This window comes from Physella acuta, unplaced genomic scaffold (genome assembly GCF_028476545.2).
Source record: "Physella acuta isolate Inbredline_101_S28 unplaced genomic scaffold, ASM2847654v3 ptg000905l, whole genome shotgun sequence".
In the NCBI taxonomy this organism is placed as follows: domain Eukaryota; kingdom Metazoa; phylum Mollusca; class Gastropoda; family Physidae; genus Physella; species Physella acuta.
In genome coordinates this window covers 171,320-193,402 of record NW_026732422.1, presented here as the reverse complement: position 1 = coordinate 193,402, position 22,083 = coordinate 171,320, and the positions used below count along the sequence as shown (strand labels likewise).

The 22,083-nt window shown below is 38.5% G+C and overlaps 1 protein-coding gene across 1 annotated transcript; it reads left to right on the top strand.

The window, feature by feature from the left end:
- The first annotated feature begins 11,017 nt into the window (after window positions 1-11,017).
- LOC131953096 (sushi, von Willebrand factor type A, EGF and pentraxin domain-containing protein 1-like) lies at window positions 11,018-21,481 on the top strand. The gene is made up of 13 exons (XM_059316132.1): window positions 11,018-11,095; window positions 11,727-11,859; window positions 12,069-12,323; window positions 13,811-14,002; window positions 14,714-14,928; window positions 15,459-15,624; window positions 16,597-16,692; window positions 17,623-17,778; window positions 18,237-18,392; window positions 19,086-19,253; window positions 20,115-20,201; window positions 20,677-20,790; window positions 21,315-21,481. Exons 1-13 carry the CDS (start codon window positions 11,018-11,020, stop codon window positions 21,479-21,481), a joined length of 1,983 nt encoding a protein of 660 aa, XP_059172115.1.
- The last annotated feature ends 602 nt before the right edge of the window (window positions 21,482-22,083 follow it).

Here is a 22,083-nt window from a genome sequence, read left to right as displayed (position 1 = left end):
AGATTTTATGGAGGGTGGTACAGGGATTAGGGGACATCAGCCTGCTTAGGTAGGTTAATGTAGAGATTTTATGGAGGGTGGTACAGGGATTAGGGCACCATCAGCCTGCTGTCTGCTTAGGTAGGTTAATGTAGAGATTTTATGGAGGGTGGTACAGGGATTAGGGCACCATCAGCCTGCTTAGGTAGGTTAATGTAGAGATTTTATGGAGGGTGGTACAGGGATTAGGGCACCATCAGCCTGCTTAGGTAGGTTAATGTAGAGATTTTATGGAGGGTGGTATAGGGATTAGGGCACCATCAGCCTGCTTAGGTAGGTTAATGTAGAGATTTTATGGAGGGTGGTACAGGGATTAGTGCACCATAGTTGGCAGTCTGCTTAGGTAGGTTAATGTAGAGATTTTATGGAGGGTGGTACAGGGATTAGGGCACCATCAGCCTCCTGTCTGCTTAGGTAGGTTAATGTAGAGATTTTATGGAGGGTGGTACAGGGATTAGGGGACATCAGCCTGCAGCCTGCTTAGGTAGGTTAATGTAGAGATTTTATGGAGGGTGGTACAGGGATTAGGGCACCATCAGCCTCCAGCCTGCTTAGGTAGGTTAATGTAGAGATTTTATGGAGGGTGGTACAGGGATTAGGGGACATCAGCCTGCTTAGGTAGGTTAATGTAGAGATTTTATGGAGGGTGGTACAGGGATTAGGGGACCATCAGTCTGCTTAGGTAGGTTAATGTAGAGATTTTATGGAGGGTGGTACAGGGATTAGGGCACCATCAGCCTACAGTCTGCTTAGGTAGGTTAATGTAGAGATTTTATGGAGGGTGGTACAGGGATTAGGGCACCATCAGCCTGCTGTCTGCTTAGGTAGGTTAATGTAGAGATTTTATGGAGGGTGGTACAGGGATTAGGGGACATCAGCCTGCTTAGGTAGGTTAATGTAGAGATTTTATGGAGGGTGGTACAGGGATTAGGGCACCATCAGCCTGCTGTCTGCTTAGGTAGGTTAATGTAGAGATTTTATGGAGGGTGGTACAGGGATTAGGGCACCATCAGCCTGCTTAGGTAGGTTAATGTAGAGATTTTATGGAGGGTGGTACAGGGATTAGGGGACATCAGCCTGCTTAGGTAGGTTAATGTAGAGATTTTATGGAGGGTGGTACAGGGATAAGGGCACCATCAGCCTCCTGTCTGCTTAGGTAGGTTAATGTAGAGATTTTATGGAGGGTGGTACGGGGATTAGGGCACCATCAGCCTACAGTCTGCTTAGGTAGGTTAATGTAGAGATTTTATGGAGGGTGGTACAGGGATTAGGGCACCATCAGCCTGCTGTCTGCTTAGGTAGGTTAATGTAGAGATTTTATGGAGGGTGGTACAGGGATTAGGGCACCATCAGCCTGCTGTCTGCTTAGGTAGGTTAATGTAGAGATTTTATGGAGGGTGGTACAGGGATTAGGGGACATCAGCCTGCTTAGGTAGGTTAATGTAGAGATTTTATGGAGGGTGGTACAGGGATTAGGGGACCATCAGTCTGCTTAGGTAGGTTAATGTAGAGATTTTATGGAGGGTGGTACAGGGATTAGGGCACCATCAGCCTACAGTCTGCTTAGGTAGGTTAATGTAGAGATTTTATGGAGGGTGGTACAGGGATTAGGGGACATCAGCCTCCAGCCTGCTTAGGTAGGTTAATGTAGAGATTTTATGGAGGGTGGTACAGGGATAAGGGCACCATCAGCCTCCAGCCTGCTTAGGTAGGTTAATGTAGAGATTTTATGGAGGGTGGTACAGGGATTAGGGGACATCAGCCTGCTTAGGTAGGTTAATGTAGAGATTTTATGGAGGGTGGTACAGGGATTAGGGGACATCAGCCTGCTTAGGTAGGTTAATGTAGAGATTTTATGGAGGGTGGTACAGGGATTAGGGCACCATCAGCCTGCTTAGGTAGGTTAATGTAGAGATTTTATGGAGGGTGGTACAGGGATTAGGGGACATCAGCCTGCTTAGGTAGGTTAATGTAGAGATTTTATGGAGGGTGGTACAGGGATTAGGGCACCATCAGCCTGCTTAGGTAGGTTAATGTAGAGATTTTATGGAGGGTGGTACAGGGATTAGGGGACATCAGCCTGCTTAGGTAGGTTAATGTAGAGATTTTATGGAGGGTGGTACAGGGATTAGGGCACCATCAGCCTGCTGTCTGCTTAGGTAGGTTAATGTAGAGATTTTATGGAGGGTGGTACAGGGATTAGGGCACCATCAGCCTGCTTAGGTAGGTTAATGTAGAGATTTTATGGAGGGTGGTACAGGGATTAGGGGACATCAGCCTGCTTAGGTAGGTTAATGTAGAGATTTTATGGAGGGTGGTACAGGGATTAGGGGACATCAGCCTGCTTAGGTAGGTTAATGTAGAGATTTTATGGAGGGTGGTACAGGGATTAGGGGACATCAGCCTGCTTAGGTAGGTTAATGTAGAGATTTTATGGAGGGTGGTACAGGGATTAGGGGACCATCAGTCTGCTTAGGTAGGTTAATGTAGAGATTTTTTTGGAGGGTGGTACAGGGATTAGGGGACATCAGCCTCCAGCCTGCTTAGGTAGGTTAATGTAGAGATTTTATGGAGGGTGGTACAGGGATTAGGGCACCATCAGCCTGCTGTCTGCTTAGGTAGGTTAATGTAGAGATTTTATGGAGGGTGGTACAGGGATTAGGGGACATCAGCCTGCTTAGGTAGGTTAATGTAGAGATTTTATGGAGGGTGGTACAGGGATTAGGGCACCATCAGTCTGCTGTCTGCTTAGGTAGGTTAATGTAGAGATTTTATGGAGGGTGGTACAGGGATTAGGGCACCATCAGCCTGCTGTCTGCTTAGGTAGGTTAATGTAGAGATTTTATGGAGGGTGGTACAGGGATTAGGGCACCATCAGCCTGCTGTCTGCTTAGGTAGGTTAATGTAGAGATTTTATGGAGGGTGGTACAGGGATTAGGGCACCATCAGCCTGCTGTCTGCTTAGGTAGGTTAATGTAGAGATTTTATGGAGGGTGGTACAGGGATTAGGGGACATCAGCCTGCTTAGGTAGGTTAATGTAGAGATTTTATGGAGGGTGGTACAGGGAATGGGGAATCAGAACCTGCTCTTTATAAGGGAACAGTGTTTCTTTAAGACATTTTTCTCTAAAGGGGTGGGGACGGACATTAGAATATAGGCTATTTTCTAAATAAAAAATAAAAATTTTCTAAGTTTCTAGGGGGCAGTGGACCTGTCTAGGTGGGGGGGGGGGGGATGCTTTTGCCTCATGAAAAATGGCTGAAAAAAATCACTGGCTAAATTTGATTTGAGACAAATGTAGCTTTAATTCAATATTAGACATCAGATAAAAATGATGAGAATTTGTTTAAAAATATATTTTTTAAGGAAACTTTCCAATTTGTTGACAACAAAATTAAACATGCCACTATTGTTAAAGTGTTGACCAACTTGTTTGTTCCAGCCATCACCTGTACCCCTCCCTCTGGTACACCGGCCACACTGACCAGCACATCAGCTGTTGGCTACCTGCAGTACTTCACTGGACAGTGCCAGGTCCCAGGGCGAGGCACGCTGGAGGTCAAGTCTCGTTGCTACTTCAACATGGGGACACGGACATATGAGGCCAGTCCTAAAGACCTGCAGTGTCCAGCTGGTACAGTTGTTATGTTTTATCATAGTTTTAAAAATTGTGTTGTTTGGTTGTTTTTAGTTTTTATGATTTAATTTAGTTTTTTAGTTTTTATCATAGTTTAGTTGTTTTTAGTTTTTATAATGGTTTAGTTGTTTTTGGTATTTATCATAGTTTAGTTATGTAACAGTAATATTTAGTAGTATTTCTATGATTGCTAGCAGGTCCTTTTTCAAAGCCTTTTTTCTGTTAATGATGCTATCTTGACCCTTATCTAAACTTTTAGCTCTAAAGCCTAGCCTTAATGTATAAGCTAATTTTAAAAGCAGTCATTGAAGAAAAATACTGAATATTGAGGTGGTTGTTTAAGAATTTATTTCTAGTAGTGTGTGTAATGAGGAAGATAAATCAGATTTTTGTAGAACTAAAAGTATAAACAAAATATATATATTTTATACTATTTTATTTCTGATTCAGTAGCTTATCATTTTTTGCTAGTCAGATAATAGACAATAAGAGAATAAGAGCAGTATTAATAACTTTTTTTTTTTAAAACCTAATTATTCTCATTGTAATAAAGCAGCAAAAGTTTTACAATTAATTTCATGTGTAGTTTAAATTTTTTTTAAGACGCCATCTTGTGTTTCAGTTGTAGATTGTGGCCAGCCTAAACAACTGGCAGGAACTGAGACATACTACATCACCTCAACGGTGTATAGCAGCAACTTCATCTTCCTGTGTAGACAGCCCTACTACAGCATCGAGGGTCTGAGTGGAGCTGGGAAGAACAATGTTGTCACCTGTATGGCTGATGGGCGATGGGATTTTGGGGACCTGCGCTGTTTGGGTAGGTTGTCAGGTTTTAACTTCACGGTGTGGGTAGGTTGTGGTTTTACCTGCGCTGTTTGGGTAGGTTGTGGTTTTACCTGCGCTGTTTGGGTAGGTTGACAGGTTTTACCTTTACTGTGTGGGTAGGTTGTGGTTTTACCTTCACTGTGTGGGTAGGTTGTGGTTTTACCTTCACTGTGTGGGTAGGTTGTGGTTTTACCTTCACTGTTTGGGTAGGTTTACAGGTTTTACTGTCACTGTTTGGGTAGGTTTACAGGTTTTACCTGCGCTGTTTGGGTAGGTTGTGGTTTTACCTGCACTGTTTGGGTAGGTTGTGGTTTTACCTGCGCTTTTTGGGTAGGTTGTGGTTTTACCTGCGCTGTTTAGGTAGGTTGTGGTTTTACCTTCACTGTGTGGGTAGGTTGTGGTTTTACCTTCACTGTGTGGGTAGGTTGTGGTTTTACCTTCACTGTGTGGGTAGGTTGTGGTTTTACCTTCACTGTGTGGGTAGGTTGTGGTTTTACCTTCACTGTTTGGGTAGGTTTACAGGTTTTACTGTCACTGTTTGGGTAGGTTTACAGGTTTTACCTGCGCTGTTTGGGTAGGTTGTGGTTTTACCTGCACTGTTTGGGTAGGTTGTGGTTTTACCTGCGCTTTTTGGGTAGGTTGTGGTTTTACCTGCGCTGTTTAGGTAGGTTGTGGTTTTACCTTCACTGTGTGGGTAGGTTGTGGTTTTACCTTCACTGTGTGGGTAGGTTGACAAGTTTTACCTTCACTGTGAGGGTAGGTTGTGGTTTTACCTTTACTGTGTGGGTAGGTTGTGGTTTTACCTTCACTGTGTGGGTAGGTTGTGGTTTTACCTTCACTGTGTGGGTAGGTTGTGGTTTTACCTTCACTGTGTGGGTAGGTTGACAAGTTTTACCTTCACTGTTTGGGTAGGTTGACAAGTTTTACTGTTTGGGTAGGTTGACAAGTTTTACCTTCACTGTGAGGGTAGGTTGTGGTTTTACCTTTACTGTGTGGGTAGGTTGTGGTTTTACCTTCACTGTGTGGGTAGGTTGTGGTTTTACCTTCACTGTGTGGGTAGGTTGTGGTTTTACCTTCACTGTGTGGGTCGCAGGGTCCGTAGCGGACCTTGAATCCTTGAAAAACCCTTGAATTCCAAAAAACATCTCAAGGCCTTGAAAAACCCTTGAATTTCCCCAAAAATGAGCAAAACCCCTTGAATTTTATAGGTAAACCTTGAAAACCGCGCGTAAATCGAATTTTAAAAAAAATTCAATTCTGATGGATCTAAACTTTGTCTGGCTTTTTTTTTTTTTTTTGCCGTGGGTCTGCGTTAACTTCGGAGTCTACTATATCCGTCCCTCTCCTTCACTGAGCCTCGCGTTATGACCTCAACCTGACCAGTTTTGCATAGGCTCTTCCTAACCTAGATTCTAGATCGTGACGTAAACGATAGCCGAGGGCTAAATTTAGCATCGTTTTTCGGGTATATCCGTTTACGACCGAGTTACTAGATTCTACATCTAGATTCAGTGTTTTCTGTTAGGGCCTACCTACTTGTACGGTTTTTGTCCGTAATTTTTCGATTTTGACACCCCTGTTGCGGAATTAGGCCGCAAATGTTACGCAAAAGCCCACAGTAAACATCAAAATCGATTTAGTGTCGACCTTTTTTTTTTCTTGTGTTAAATTTCTGTGTTATCCGGTTCTATTGTTTCAACCATCTTCCATCATAACAATCGACCCCCCCCCCCCCCCCAAATCCCTTCCCGACAATATCTCGGCAGTCGTTGGCTCTATTTATATTGTGAACTTTATTGACCCCGCGAGTGGTCTGTTGTCTCCTGATCGGTGATGTCCGTAAAGAAAAAAATTGGAATGTGGCCTAAATCATTAAAATTCTGGTCGCGCATGGAAATTATCTCGATTATAATTAAACCTACATCTAGAACTAATATTTTTTCTTCAAGAAAATAAGCCTTAGGTTTAAATAAAAAAAGAATAGCCTGAACTATGCGAGCGTAGGTTTTTATTTATTTAAATTAAAATTTTCTCGGTGTGTGTAAAACACAAAAGGGCGAAACGTAGCTGCGGAATTACAGGTAAATAGCGAGACAGTCTGAGACATAATTTATCGAGTTATTGTGTTCTGTTGTTGTAGATGTGCGAGAAGACACGTTTTTACGAACCTAGATCAAGCACGGTTCTTTGTGTACCCCACGTCAGCAGACGTTTCGGTCACTGCGACCTTAGATGGCTTCTAGGTCTATCTCAACTTACAGTGACTTCGCAGTATATTATAGTGGTGGATCTAGATCTAGATTTTTAACTATTAATAAAATTCGCATTAATTACGTGACGTCATCAATGGGCTACCGCTAGGCTGTGTAATTAAAAAAAAAACTAAATCCTAACATTACCAGCTCATTAGCATCGCCGATTGTCTTCTTAAAAAAAGAAAGATTTTGCGCCGACGTAAATTTTTTTTGTATTTATCAAAAGAAAAGAAAAATAATTTGAAGGACTATGACTGTGCTGTTTTCACTCAACTTTACGGACACTTTTTTACCACCTCTCACTTCAAGGTCGCGCTGACCGTATGACCTACGACACGAGACCACGCGCGAGCACAGTCGTGTCTCACGGTCAAGGCAGTTCTACAAACGCTGTTTATCTAATTTTAACGTGGTTATCTTTAATATTGGGCTTACTGCTAGATTTAAGCGAAAACAAAAACTATATCCGCATCGCTTTAGGTCATTGAACAAAATATGTAGGTCTGCTATAATTTAGTAACACCATCTAGCAGGGTCTAGATCTAATTGCTTTTTACTGTGGTAAAACGTCCTTGAAATGTTTAAGAAGCCTCGAATTACCGTGTTTGAGAAAATTGCCGCTGTCACTGCCCCCTCCCATCCGCTTGTAAAAAAAAATCCGCTTTTCACTTTGTCGGGCGGCTACATCTCTGACATGAGTATTACTAGCGTAGTTACTTGTGAAATTGTTTTTAAAAAAAAACAACTTAATTCTGTTATTCCGCGATATGAACTAACTTAAAACTTCCACGATATTTCTTTACATCATCATGTATATCATAGGTGGGGACATAGGGGTCGTCCATAAATGACGTCACACTCGTAGGGGGAGGGGGGATCCATAATCGTGTGACGGTGTGTGATGAGGGGATGGGGGGGGGGGGGGTCAGATGGTGTGACATCACACTTTTGCATTATTAAAAAGCAATGTTAGAAAACAAATTTTGGCATTTTAGAAAACTGTTTTAATAAATTGTAAAAGGAATTGATTAAAATACTCTATTTTGACAGAGTTCAGACAAGATTTTGGGAAAAAATCGTATTTTAAGAAAAATTCAACTGCAATTATGAGGGGGGGGGGGGTTATAGGCTGAGGTGTGACGTCATTTTAGAGGGCCGGGCCTGGCTTTTTTTGATGTGTGACGGAGGGGAGGGGGAGAGGTAATAATCGTTTAAAAAGCGTGAGGTCATTTATGACATTAAGCAGGATAATTTCTACAAGCCTAGCTAGGTTTTTTTTTGTTTCTATATGTGTGCAGATTCCTTTTTAAAGGAATATGTGTGCAGAGTCCTTTTTAAAAGACTATCAGACAGACGAACCAATGCTTCCTTTTATGTATAATGACCTGATTCTGATTAGCACTTGACATTGACAAGTCATTCAATTGAAGTTGGGTTTGTTGCTGACTCTCTAATAAAGTCTCTAAAAAAAATAAAAAAAGCAAGCGAGCTTCAAATTCTCAATTTCAAATCTGATTGTAAGACAACTTTGGTAGGATTTTCATCAAATTTTTTGTTGAAATCTCCATTACTTTAGTCATCAGTGAGAGACTTAGCCTAATGCAAATGTTTAAAAATAGAGCCAGTTCACACAAAAAAATGAAGGGAATTCTTCACATCCTAGTCAACAAATGGGAACTGAAATCAGCTGTTTCAATTTTCAACATTCATAGATACATGTACTCTAAATAGTTGTCTATCTAAATTTAATAGAGCACATGATAGGCTGGACAGTTTTTTCATAGAACAGCTTGGTAGCAAAATTTCTTATGTGAACATTTGGAAAATTGTTAGAGATCTATTGCTTCTGTCACATGGTCAATCCAGTGTTGAAAGAGGTTTTTCTGAAAATAGAAGTTGGAGGAGTGTCATTTGACACCAAAGATACTGATTGCAAAAGGGATTATGCTGGACTCTCAGACAATCTCCTGACTTAGATAATTTTGTAATAACACCAAAATTATTTCAAAAATTGTGTGCAAAAAACATACATCACCCTCATTGTAATGCCCGTTAGTGGTAGTTTATACCTTGAAATTCCCCCCAAAATCACCTTGAAAACCTTGAAAAAGCCTTGAATTTTCTTTTGGGATTTGGCTATGGACCCTGGTACTAGGTTGACAAGTTTTACCTTCACTGTTTGGGTAGGTTGACAAGTTTTACTGTTTGGGTAGGTTGACAAGTTTTACCTTCCCTGTGAGGGTAGGTTGTGGTTTTACCTTTACTGTGTGGGTAGGTTGTGGTTTTACCTTCACTGTGTGGGTAGGTTGTGGTTTTACCTTCACTGTGTGGGTAGGTTGTGGTTTTACCTTCACTGTGTGGGTAGGTTGACAAGTTTTACTGTTTGGGTAGGTTGACAAGTTTTACCTTCACTGTGAGGGTAGGTTGTGGTTTTACCTTTACTGTGTGGGTAGGTTGTGGTTTTACCTTCACTGTGTGGGTAGGTTGACAGGTTTTACCTTTACTGTGTGGGTAGGTTGTGGTTTTACCTTCACTGTGTGGGTAGGTTGTGGTTTTACCTTCACTGTTTGGGTAGGTTGTGGTTTTACCTGCACTGTGTGGGTAGGTTTACAGGTTTTACCTGCGCTGTTTGGGTAGGTTGACAGGTGTTGTCTTATACTGCTGGTTTATTGCTGAAAACTAACCTATAACCCCATGCCCAGATATCTAAAAAAATGTTTAAAAATGGTTTAACTACTGAAAAATCCATAGTTTACATGAAGTAGAGTTGTTCTGTCTCTGTCTCACACAAACAAACTGGCTCGTCAACATTATACAAGTTTACCCTCTGTAGCTAACAGTTCATAGGACAGACAACCAGTATTGATAACTTCTTTGACACTAGTACACCCAATCACAGACTCTGTTACTGACACCCATTCACAATCTCTCTATTCAATAAGAACCTATCACAATCTCTTGATACAATTTGGCTCAATCATAATCTCCTGATACAACTCGACCCAATCACAAATTCTTTGATTCATTAATTTCCAATCCCAATCGCTCTATTACTATGATTTCCAATCACAATCTTTATGATACAATAAGACCCAACCACAATCTCCCTGATACAATAAGATCCAATCATATATTCTTTGATACAGTGATTTCCAACCACAATCTCTCTATTACAATAAGATCCAATCATATATTCTTTGATACTGTGATTTCCAATTACAATCTTTATGATACAAAAAGACCCAATCACAATCTCCCTGATTCAATATGACCCAATAATATTCTCCCTGATTCAGTAACACCGCATCACAATCTCTCAGTAACACCGCATCACAATCTCTCAGTAAGACCCAATCACAATCTCTCAGTAAGACCCAATCACAATCTCTCAGTAACACCCAATCACAATCTCTCAGTAACACCCAATCACAATCTCTCAGTAACACCCAATCACAATCTCTCTGTAACACCCATTCACAATCTCTCAGTAACACCCAATCACAATCTCTCTGTAACACCCATTCACAATCTCTCTGTAACACCCAATCACAATCTCTCAGTAACACCCATTCACAATCTCCCTGAACCTCTGTCCCCAGACCCCTCATGCACTGACCCAGGTACCAAACCTGGCGCCATACAAATAGCCACATCCTATGAAGAGTACAGCCTTGTTTACTATAAGTGTACCCGGGCAGGATTTGAACTCACAACAAAGTGGCCATTGAAATGTCAGTGGAACATAGATTCAAAAAAACTTCAGTGGAACGGGACTGCTCCTGATTGTGTGGGTAAGGATATTTCTATTTGTTTCATGTAATTCTGTGAACTAGTTTTTATCTTACATTAACCAAATTAAATGCATTCCCAATATAAAACACAACATAATTAAAGTGTAGACTGTTTTTATTTAACAGGAAGTTTCAGTAGTATGTTGAGAGTTAATTTTATTTTAAAATTTCATCAATTAAAACCACATATAGACCTAGAATCTACAGAAAAATAAGCTGTATTGTGTAGATGCCTACACATATAGGCCTAGATGCTGTGTAAAAATAAACTGTATTGCGTAGATACTGAGTTTATATATAGACCTAGACGTTACACATAAATAAACTGTATTGTGTAGATGCTGCGCCACCCAAGTTTGTATCTTGTCCTGTGTACCCAGTCAACATCACCAAACTTACAGCACCAAACATTAATGAACCATCAGCTCTTGACAATGTGGAGGTAAGCTTTACTGTTCCATAGCACATGCATAACACAAACACACAGACACACAAACACAAACATGGTAACATTGATGAACCATCAGCTCTTGACAATGTCGAGGTAAGCTTTACTGTTCCATAGCATATGCATGCACACATACACAACACACACATACATGCACAATACACACTCACATGCTCACACAAACGCACACATGGTGACATTTATGAACCATCAGCACTTGACAATGTGGAGGTAAACTTTTCTATTACAAAGCACATGCATGCACACATGCACAATGCACACACAAATACACATACAAACACACATTCACACGCAAGCAGACACATGGTGACATTGATGAATTATGATCTGTTGACAATGTGGAGATGTGTTTTTTCTATTCCATAATGCATGCAAGCAAACACACACACACATGAGCCTAAAGCTATTCTTGTGCAATGGCATGGCTTAGTGTTAGAGTGCTAGACTGCTGAGATGAAAATGTCGAATTCGAATTCAAGTCCACCCAACTCTGATGGGTACCTAACTCAAGTCAGGAAAAGTAAAGATGGCTGAGCATAGTGAACTCTACTTCATTTGTCCAATGGACCTTAAGGTTCAAAAAGGAAATGTTACTATTTACTTTAAAGCCATGTTTCTCTTTAAAAAATCAATTAATTTATGAATGTTCAATGTAAAACAGATATAAAGTTCAGTTGTACAAAGTCCTATATGTTTCATCTATCAGGTGACGAGTCTAACAAGGTCACCGGTCAACCACTATATGAGCCAGGTGTTAGGTGAAAACAGAGTGGTCACCTATGTGGCTAGTGATGGAGCGGGCAATAACTCTACATGCACTGTTTACATTAATATAAAAGGTAGGAATGACCTCCCTTGGTTTTTTTTATATTTTTGTCTATTTTCAGAGTAAAAATATAATAATCACAAATTTTCTTAAATTAACTTGCTGAGTTTTCCTTCTTTTACTTAGATCATCAACAAAAATGTAAAGTTTTTTATGGTTTACTATAAGTTTTTTCCTCTGGGCTTAAAATAAATTGAGAGACAACTTTTCAATCTTCCTAAGATGAAGAGCCCCCTGTGATTGGCTGTGTCCCATCCTATGTGCTGACCCTACAGAACAGCAGCCACAGCCAGCAGCTCAACCTCAGCCAGCTTGTGACCTCAGCCTCGGACAACTCGGGACCTGTTGCCCTGACCTTCACCCCTGCTGGTCTTGTTGTGGACAGGTACAGTGTGGGGGAGACCTACACCGTCAAGGTCACAGGCACAGACTCATCAGGGAACACTGACCAGTGCATGGTGCAGGTCAAAGTTCAAGGTCAGTTTTCATTACAAACTTAAAGTATTGTTTTTACATTTCAAAACAGTGGATAACTTCTCATCCTAATATATAAAAGGCCATGTGCGCTCTTCTCTCTCTCTGTCCGCAAAATATTTTCGCCGGACATCACATCAGAATCTTCAGCGATATATAGAGAACTTGATACAGACTTTTGTTGAAAAAAATATGGTAGATGTTTTAAACGTATAACCAACATTTTATTTAAAGAAGAAAAATAAAAAATAAAGGCGTATTCGAATGTAGAAAAACAATTTTAATTATGCCACCGGAAAAATGTATATACTTGGGACAAAAATGCATTTAACAATGACGTCGCTTATTGTTTACACTAAAAAAAAAAGAGCACGAAACTGATGACGTCATCTTCCGAGTTTAGAATAAAATAAAGAAATGAACTATTTCATTCAAACATGATTTAGAGCTACGTAGGCTATAAAATTTATACAATACAATTTTGCTCGGTCTAAACTTAAAAGAAAATTCTATTTGGATTCTAGATCTAGATATTCTAGATCTAGAGATTCTAGATCATCTAGATCTAGAGATTCTAGATCTAGATCTAGATGATCTAGATCTATGGAAAAACTAGACTTACACAGATGTAGACCCTACCTAGATCTAGAATCTATTCAAATAATACATTTCTATACTAAAGTATTTCAGGCCTTAATTACTTTATTGAAATCTTTGTTTATCTATGCAATTTGCTAATCTCTATAATATATGAAGCAAAGTTGTCGGGTGCCCGACATCAGGCACTTCCCGGCGCCGCAGGCACTTCAAATTTGGCAGGATCTTTCGGTTGGCCGAAAAGTCTACGATGAGGGGGTCAAAACTGACCTCGACTGACTGGCGCCTTATATGAGCTATAAATAGAAAAAAAATGAAAAATGTCCATGTAGGAACCTCTTCATAACTCCTGAGGTTGTAGACCGACCTTCGGGAGAATTAATTAAGCATTCAAATTCTCAATGTTTTCGAAAGCCTAAGCGAAGCTGGGCAGCATGCCTAGTTTAAAAGATGATACAACTATGTTAAAAGGAGCGTATTGATAAAATTGTTTTAAACAACATAGGCTTTCGTTAAACAACCTGAAATTATGGTTAATGACCAGAAAATACACCACTAAAAAATACACAACATTTCCGCTTGGGCAGTTGTTTATAAATCAATCATTTATAGATGCTAGCAAACAATGACCACATATAAAATGTAACATAATGACATATGGATAGCATGGTCGACTGGTCAAGAAACATGAACTCTACATTATCTGCCAAAGAGGAACTTTACTAATAATAAAATATCTTACCCGGAAAAATAACCAAACGAAAGTGTTATAGTGTAATGAATTTTAATTTTCTGTTTCTGCAATTTTCAATTTTTGGTTGTACACTTTTCCATAAGTGTTCATACATTTCTAAGTAACCCATCTTTAAGTGAAACATTCTTGATTAACACAGCACCAGCGTGTGTTGACTGGAGCCTACACATCAACAATGCATCAACCACCTGCGTCAGCACGGGCTCCGGTCTTATTTGTACGGTTACGTGTGACGCCGGCTACGTGATGTATGAGAACCCCCAGCTGGAGTATGTTAACATCACTTGCAGCAGTGGGGGGCCCTGGTCCAGGAATACACCTGTCTGTGTTGGTCAGTCCTGCTTGATAGTTTTAGGCTCATTATTTAGTTTAGGACGTACATCCTCTCAGTCCTTGTTTGATCTATTATGAAAAACAGCTTTATTATAGATATTTTAGAATTTTTTTTTGTATTACATTTGTAAATGTAACAGGTTTTGGTAATTACAACTATAGTATATTATAGATATTTTAGAATTTTTTTTGTATTGCAGTTGTAAATGTAACAAGTTTTGGTATTAGGACTATAGTATATTATAGATATTTTAAAAATTCTTGTGTATTGCAGTTTTAAATGTCACAACTTTTAAATTATTTCAAAAGTATTTTTATGATTTGTATGTACAGTAAAAAAAATCAATCAGTGCTGGATTAAACTTTAGAGAGAGATTTGTGTTTTTAAACAAGTTTTTTTTTCCAAAGTTTTTTAAACAAAGGCTTTATATGTAGTAATTTGATAAATTCTTGCTCATAGATTTAGTAGGCTATCAGCTTTTTAAAATATAATCTTTGCACTTCCCTTAATGGTCAGATGGGCTTCTGGTTTCAAAAGCAATCCTTTTCTTTACATTTCTCAGAAATTAATTTAATCTTTTTTATTAAATAGAAGAAAAAATAAAAATATGTGCATATATCAATTTTAAAATTTTTATAATTTTAATTCTATAATGTCAAGATAATTTTCTGACCTTACCTGCTCCCCTTGACCCTTGACCCCTGGCAGCAATAAGAGATGCACCTTACATACAGTCCCACCAACTGCAGTACAACACTGGATCAGCCCCACTCCCAGCATGCAGTGCCACCTACCAATCACAGCTACACGCCAGGATACCTGACCTGGTGGCCAAGCTGAACACACTCTGCAATGGCACCACCCCCTTGACCTATGTTGTGGCGCTAGATGACACTCCTGTTTTATCATTGAGCAACAGTGTTGTAAGTTAACTGTTTCTATTGGTGAACTAAGTTACCCATTTTTAAAAACTTTTTTTTTAAATAGAATTTTACTTGTAGAATGTAAAACTCTTGGGTTATTGTATAATACAATTTTAAAATCCACTTTAAATATTACAAATATTATTATAAATTTTCTTATTTAAATCTTCAAATGAAACCTGTTCTATATTCTTAAGGCCAATTTACAACCACAAAAGACTCTATTATTTAGGATTTTGAGTTAGCTGAAAACTTAAGCTCACAGATCATGTGTAGGCCTATATGGCAAAAAAAACATGCTTGAAAATATGGTTTACATATCAGTAACAATACAATGTTTTTTTAAAAAAAAATTATCCAGCTAACTTGCTGCAAAAAATGAAAAATGTGAAATGATTATGAAGAGAACAACCCTTATCTTGAATAACAAATTTTTAATTGACTATTTTAAATGCGCTACTTAAATTGTTTTAACTCTAGTAGAGTGATGTGTATCATTATAGCAATTGATTTCTTTTATTCCCAATCAGGTGATAGCCAACTATGTGCTGTCCATATGGGCAGCCAAAGGTTCCTCACCAGCCTACACCACCGCAGCCATTGACCAGTGTGCTAATTTGATACAGAACGCATTTGTGGGCAGAACTGATGCATTGATGCCAGTTTTACGACTGACCACTGACAGTGGCTGCTCTGGTCAGTTATGTTTGTCTTTGTCTCAAATAGACCTATAGTTGCATAAAGATTTATTCAAAAGCTAGCCTTGTGTTCTGTTTGTCTTTGTCTCAAACAGACCTATAGCTGCATAAAGATTTATTCAAGAGCTAGCCTTGTGTTCTGTTTGTCTTTGTCTCAAACAGACCTATAGCTGCATAAAGATTTTTTCAAGAGCTAGCCTTGTGTTCTGTTTGTCTTTGTCTCAAATAGACCTATAGCTGCATAAAGATTTTTTCAAGAGCTAGCCTTGTGTTCTGTTTGTCTTTGTCTCAAATAGAACTATAGCTGCATAAAGATTTTTTCAAGAGCTAGCCTTGTGTTCTGTTTGTCTTTGTCTCAAATAGAACTATAGCTGCATAAAGATTTATCAATAGCTAGCCTTGTGTTCTGTTTGAAAAGAATATTTTTACTAACTAAATGTTAAAAATCATTTACCTATACACATTGGGTTGAATGATACAGAAAGTTTGGCTTACATAATTGTTTTAGGAAATCCTGTTTTTTTTTTTCACTGTCAATTATTTTGATAAAAAAATAACAAAACAATTTTTTTTAAATATTGAGTTTCAGTTCTATTTAAAAATAGTACTTTCATAAATATTCTAATAACCGGACCTGAAAAACCTGAAAATACCTCAAACTTGTAGGGAAAATATGGCACCCTGTCTCCTTCAGAGGAAATAATTTCCTATTTTGTTGGCTACTTTGTTTTAGGCCCTACTACTTGTGAAGCTTAATGAATTAGTCTTGAGGTAGCTCATAGATACTAAAATCAGAGGGATTATTTTACTCTCAACAGTTGTCAAATTGTTAATTGTTCAGTTAGGGTAGAGTGTGTTTGTTATGTGAGGCTCCTAAATCTTTATTTATTACATTATTCCTGTTTGCTGCTTATAACATGTACCTGCTACTGAGAGAAGTTTAAAGAAAAGATTATCCTCTACTTTACAGGCTCTAGTATAGCTGACTACAACAGGATACTACAGAATGGTTACCAGTGTGGGAACAATGAAGTCATCAACTACTCTTTGGGGACTCCGATCTGTTGTAAGATGGTGTTTTAATTATTTTTTAATGAACTTAAAGTGTGGGGACAATGAAGTCATCAACTATTCATTGGGGACTCCGATCTGTTGTAAGTTGGTGTTTTTAAATGAACTCAAAGTGTGGGGACAATGAAGTCATTAACTATTCTTTAGGGACTCCAATCTGTTGTAAGTTGGTGTTTTTTAATAAACTCAAAGTGTGGGGACAATGAAGTCATTAACTATTCTTTGGGGACTCCAATCTGTTGTAAGTTGATGTTTTAATGAACTCAAAGTGTAGGATGGCAAGACAATTATTTTTTAAATAATTCATTATTTTTATGAACTCAAAGTGTGGGACATCAAAAAATTTATTTTATTAGTTTTTCATATGAAAATATTTACACAATGCAGTAACAGTTTCAATAATTGTGCTCAAGTGCTTATTAACACAATGCTAGACCTTGTCCCGACTTTAATTTAAAAAATAAACATTGTGAGATAGTAGTTCTTTAAGTCTATCTGGCCATACAAGTTAATATTTTAATTTTATTCAGTTCTTAGCAATCAGTTCAAACTTGAGTAAGAACAACCGTTGTTTGATTCTGGTTTTTAATAAACTATGTCTGTAGTTTCCATATGGACAAAAATATCACAAATGTGAAAAATTTGACAATCCATGACAAAAATGTACTTTAAGACTAGATTAAGGTCTTTATTTAACAAACAAAATGTTGGTGCAAAATGACACCAAGTTTTGAGGGAGGGAAAGAACTTTCAGATAACAAAAAGAAATATACCAATGTTCTTATATTTGTTTTTAGTATCAACTCCTTAAAAAAAGCAAGTGTTTCAGAATGCCTGAGCTTAATGGTTACCATTGTGTTTTGTAGAATGTCTGAGCTTAACAATTGTTTCAGGAGTAAAAATGTTCAAATGTCTGTATCCCCAGTGTCATGTCCACCAGGATATTCCAGCATCGCCGGCTCTAAGTGTACGCCATGTCCAGCTGCGACCTACTTCAGCTCTACACAAGGGTTCTGTGTGTCGTGTCCTGGTGACACACGCTGGACACTAACTGGTGCACGCTCCCTCATGGAGTGCTACTGTAAGTGGTGTGGACACATGTACACAAGTTTTGTACACATTGTTCATTGTGGCATGTTTTTTTTTTTTGCATGTACACAAGTTTTGTATACATTGTTTATTGTGGGATGTTTATTTTTTTACACATGAACACAAGTTTTGTACACATTATTGTGGCATGTTTATTCTTTTACATATACACATAGCCTACTGTAAGTGTAATTTTTTTTACAAGTATGCGATGCAAGTGTCATGCTTTGTTCCATCTCACGTACACACATATTACTATATCTCATGTACACACATTTTGTTATATCACATGTATACATATATCCTTCTATCACATTTCCACCAGTTTTGTTCTATACATGTACACATAATTTATTCCATCACTCTTTATTTGTGAGGATACCTGTTTTATTACGATATGCTATGTGTTTGAAAAAATAATGTATGTACATTTTTTCCTGTTTTATGTAGTGACTTGCCCGTATGGGTATACCTCAGCAACCGGTCAAGCACTTTGTCAAGCCTGTCCACAAAACACATACTCCAGCGACCAGAAGACTTGCACACCTTGTCCGCCTGGAAAGTTTACGTCACGTACTGGTCAAGGTCTTATAACTGGGTGTCTTGGTAGGTCCAAGTTTTTGGTTCACTTCATGTAGTGTAGTGGTCAAGGTCTGACCTCATACACTGGTCAAGGTCTGACCTCATACACTGGTCAAGGTCTGACCTCATACACTGGTCAAGGTCTGACCTCATACACTGGTCAAGGTCTGACCTCATACACTGGTCAAGGTCTGACCTCATACACTGGTCAAGGTCTGACCTCATACACTGGTCAAGGCCTGACCTCATACACTGGTCAAGATCTGACCTCATACACTGGTCAAGGTCTGACCTCATACACTGGTCAAGGTCTGACCTCATACACTGGTCAAGATCTGACCTCATACACTGGTCAAGATCTGACCTCATACACTGGTCAAGGTCTGACCTCATACACTGGTCAAGGCCTGACCTCATACACTGGTCAAGATCTGACCTCATGCACTGGTCAAGGTCTGACCTCATACACTGTCAAGGTCTGACCTCATACACTGGTCAAGGTCTGACCTCATACACTGGTCAAGGTCTGACCTCATGCACTGGTCATGAAAATAAACTTTTCAATACATCCTTAAGTCGAGTACCTGACTAATAAAGCTTAAACCATGGTTGCCTCCAGAAGCCTATTTGATGTGATTTTTTTTTCACCCAATATCCTATCAGCCTAGGAAATGTGTTGAAATGTGTTGACCAATGTAAACCACATCTGTCCCACAGACCCCTGTTTGGCAGGATATTTTTCCCCTGATGGTCTGGCACAGTGCAGGGCCTGTCCCCTGGGCTTCTACCAGAACAGCTCACACGCCAGGACATGCTATGAGTGTCCCAGCAACCAGACAACACAGGTTTTAGCGGCAACATCTTCAGCTGATTGTGTGGAGGGGGGTAAGACAAATACACTGACATTACAGTTCAACATTAAAATCTGTAGCTAAAACAGTACACCAGGGGTCGGCAACCTTTTGGGACGGAAGAGCCAAAAGTTACAATTTACCACATTTCACAGTTTTTAAAGAGCCACAAACATTTTCATTTCAATATTATGATATTATATATATATATATATATATATATATATATATATATTATTTTATATATATATATATATATATATATATATATATATATATATATATATATATATATATATATATATATATATATATATATATATATATATATATATTCTTAAAATATGAAATAATATTTATTCATATAAAAACATACACATGATTTGCACCAAACATATTAAAGTAGTTTAGCAAGCTCTGTTTGAAATAAGAAACTTTACATTGTTATTAGATCTAAATCTTTAATTACCGACTATTGCAGACTAATATTTTTATGAGTTTTAAAAATAAATTAAAATAATTATAAATATTTGTGCATGGAGCTGAAGAGCCGCATCTTGACCATGCGGCTCGCGAGCCGCAGGTTGCCGACCCCTGCAGTACACATATGTAAAGTAAATAATAATACTGTATCAAAGTTTTTGCCCTGATATGTATTAAAATCCAGCACAGCAAAAAAAACATTTAAAAAAAATTAAATTTAAAAAAAGACTATTTCTTTTAGCTTCTGTTTCAGTAACTAAAAAAATAAAAAGCAATTTTTAATATTCACAGAAATGTCATTAGTATAAGCTGTTTTTAATATACTCCTATGATGTGGTATGGTTTCTAATTATTTTACTATAAGTATTAGATCTATGTAAAGTTGATTACACTTATTAAATGTATTTGTTAGCTCCCCTGTTGTGTGATACATCCAAGTGTCAAAATGGTGGAACCTGTCTAGTTGCTGGCCATGATTATTTTTGTCAATGTGTTAAAGGTAATGTCAAGTTTAATATATTTTTTTTGTCAGTGTATCAATGGTAATGTCAAGTTTAAAATATATTTTTTTGTCAATGTGTTAAAGGTAATGTCAAGTTTAATATATTTTTTTTGTCTGTGTATAAAAGGTAATGTGAAGTCTAATATAATTTTTTTGTCAATGTGTTAAAGGTAATGTCTATTCTAATTTGCACATTCATCATTATGATTGCTTATCCACTTACAATTAATTTTTAAGATACTCACCTTCTAAAATAATGTATGCTTACCTAAGTATATTTAACTAAATCATTGCTATGATGTAGGCTATGTTATATGTTGTTTGTTAACTGTATTATAGTTTAGAATCAAACTCACAAACTGTAACCATATCACTTTTATAGACACATATTTTCTATTGTTAGCTGTGCCATGGTTGTTGGTAAATTTCACAGTGTGAACTTACTTTACCCTGATGTTTAAATGTATCCCAGGCTACTCAGGGAGAAACTGTGAACTCTACACCAGTCCTTGCACCTCACAACCCTGCTTCAACAACGCAACCTGCGTGGTGACCGGTACAACAACATACAGGTGTGACTGTCCATGTAAGTCTATGGTCAATTTCATGTGACTGTCCACATAAGTCTGTTGGCATAAGTCTCCTAGTTACGCACATAACCTACTTAGAAAAAGATTATTTTGCTGAACGAAAATAAAGGCTATTAAATCTGAATTAGCTTTATAGATGCTTCCAGCATAAACAAATATTGCCATCACAGTATCTCATCTTCTGCTGTTTTAATAGTTCACCATAACTTAATGACACTGCCAATAATGTCTGACTTGCCTGTTTGTAAACATATTTTCCTACTTGTGAGTGTTTCTATCCTGGACTAGATGGGCACTTGTTTGTAAACATATTTTCCTACTTGTGTGTGTTTCTATCCTGGACTAGATGGGCACTTGTTTGTAAACATATTTTCCTACTTGTGTGTATTTCTATCCTGGACTAGATGGGCACTTGTTTGTAAACATATTTTCCTACTTGTGTGTGTTTCTATCCTGGACTAGATGGGCACTTGTTTGTAAACATATTTTCCTACTTGTGTGTGTTTCTATCCTGGACTAGATGGGCACTTGTCTGGGGTCAACTGTGAGGTCAACAACAACACAGCGTGTTTGAACAACCCGTGTCACAATTATGGGAAATGCCAAACGGGTGTGTCCAGCTACAACTGCATGTGTCCATCTTACAGCCAGTACACCTACCCAGACAACACATCTTTAAATGAGTGAGTACAGCAGCTCAGAGAAAACTATTTTATTTTTCAATTGTTTTGTATTTCTACTCAAAGATCACACAACAAACCAAACTGCTGACTTAGCCATAGCAGTGATTGCTATTGGTGTTGAATAGATCTCCACTTACCAAGAGTTACATGTGATATTAGCCTGGTAGGATGGGCTAGCCTGGTCTGATGGTAGAGTCCATGAGTTTAGATCCTGGACTAGAGTCCATGAGTTTAGATCCTGGACTAGAGTCCATAGGTTGTCCCCAAGTCCACTCAAACCTCATGAGCACCTGACTCACCTAAGGGAAAGTAATATGGCTGGACACAGTGGCGTAGCGAGGTTGGGTGTCACCCGGTGCGGCACTTAATGGTGTCACCCCCCCCAGAGGCATAGAGACCCTTCCCAGGGACAAACTTTCAAATTTTCGATTTGCACCCCCCCCCCTCAAACTTTCAATTTGCACCCCCCCTCAAGTTTTTCTCTATATATTTTGCTATTTTTTGCCTTGGTGTCACCCCCCTAAATGGTGTCACCCGGTGCGGTCCGCACCCCCCGCCCCCCCCCCCCTTGCTACGCCCCTGGCTGGACATAAAACTGACCACAGT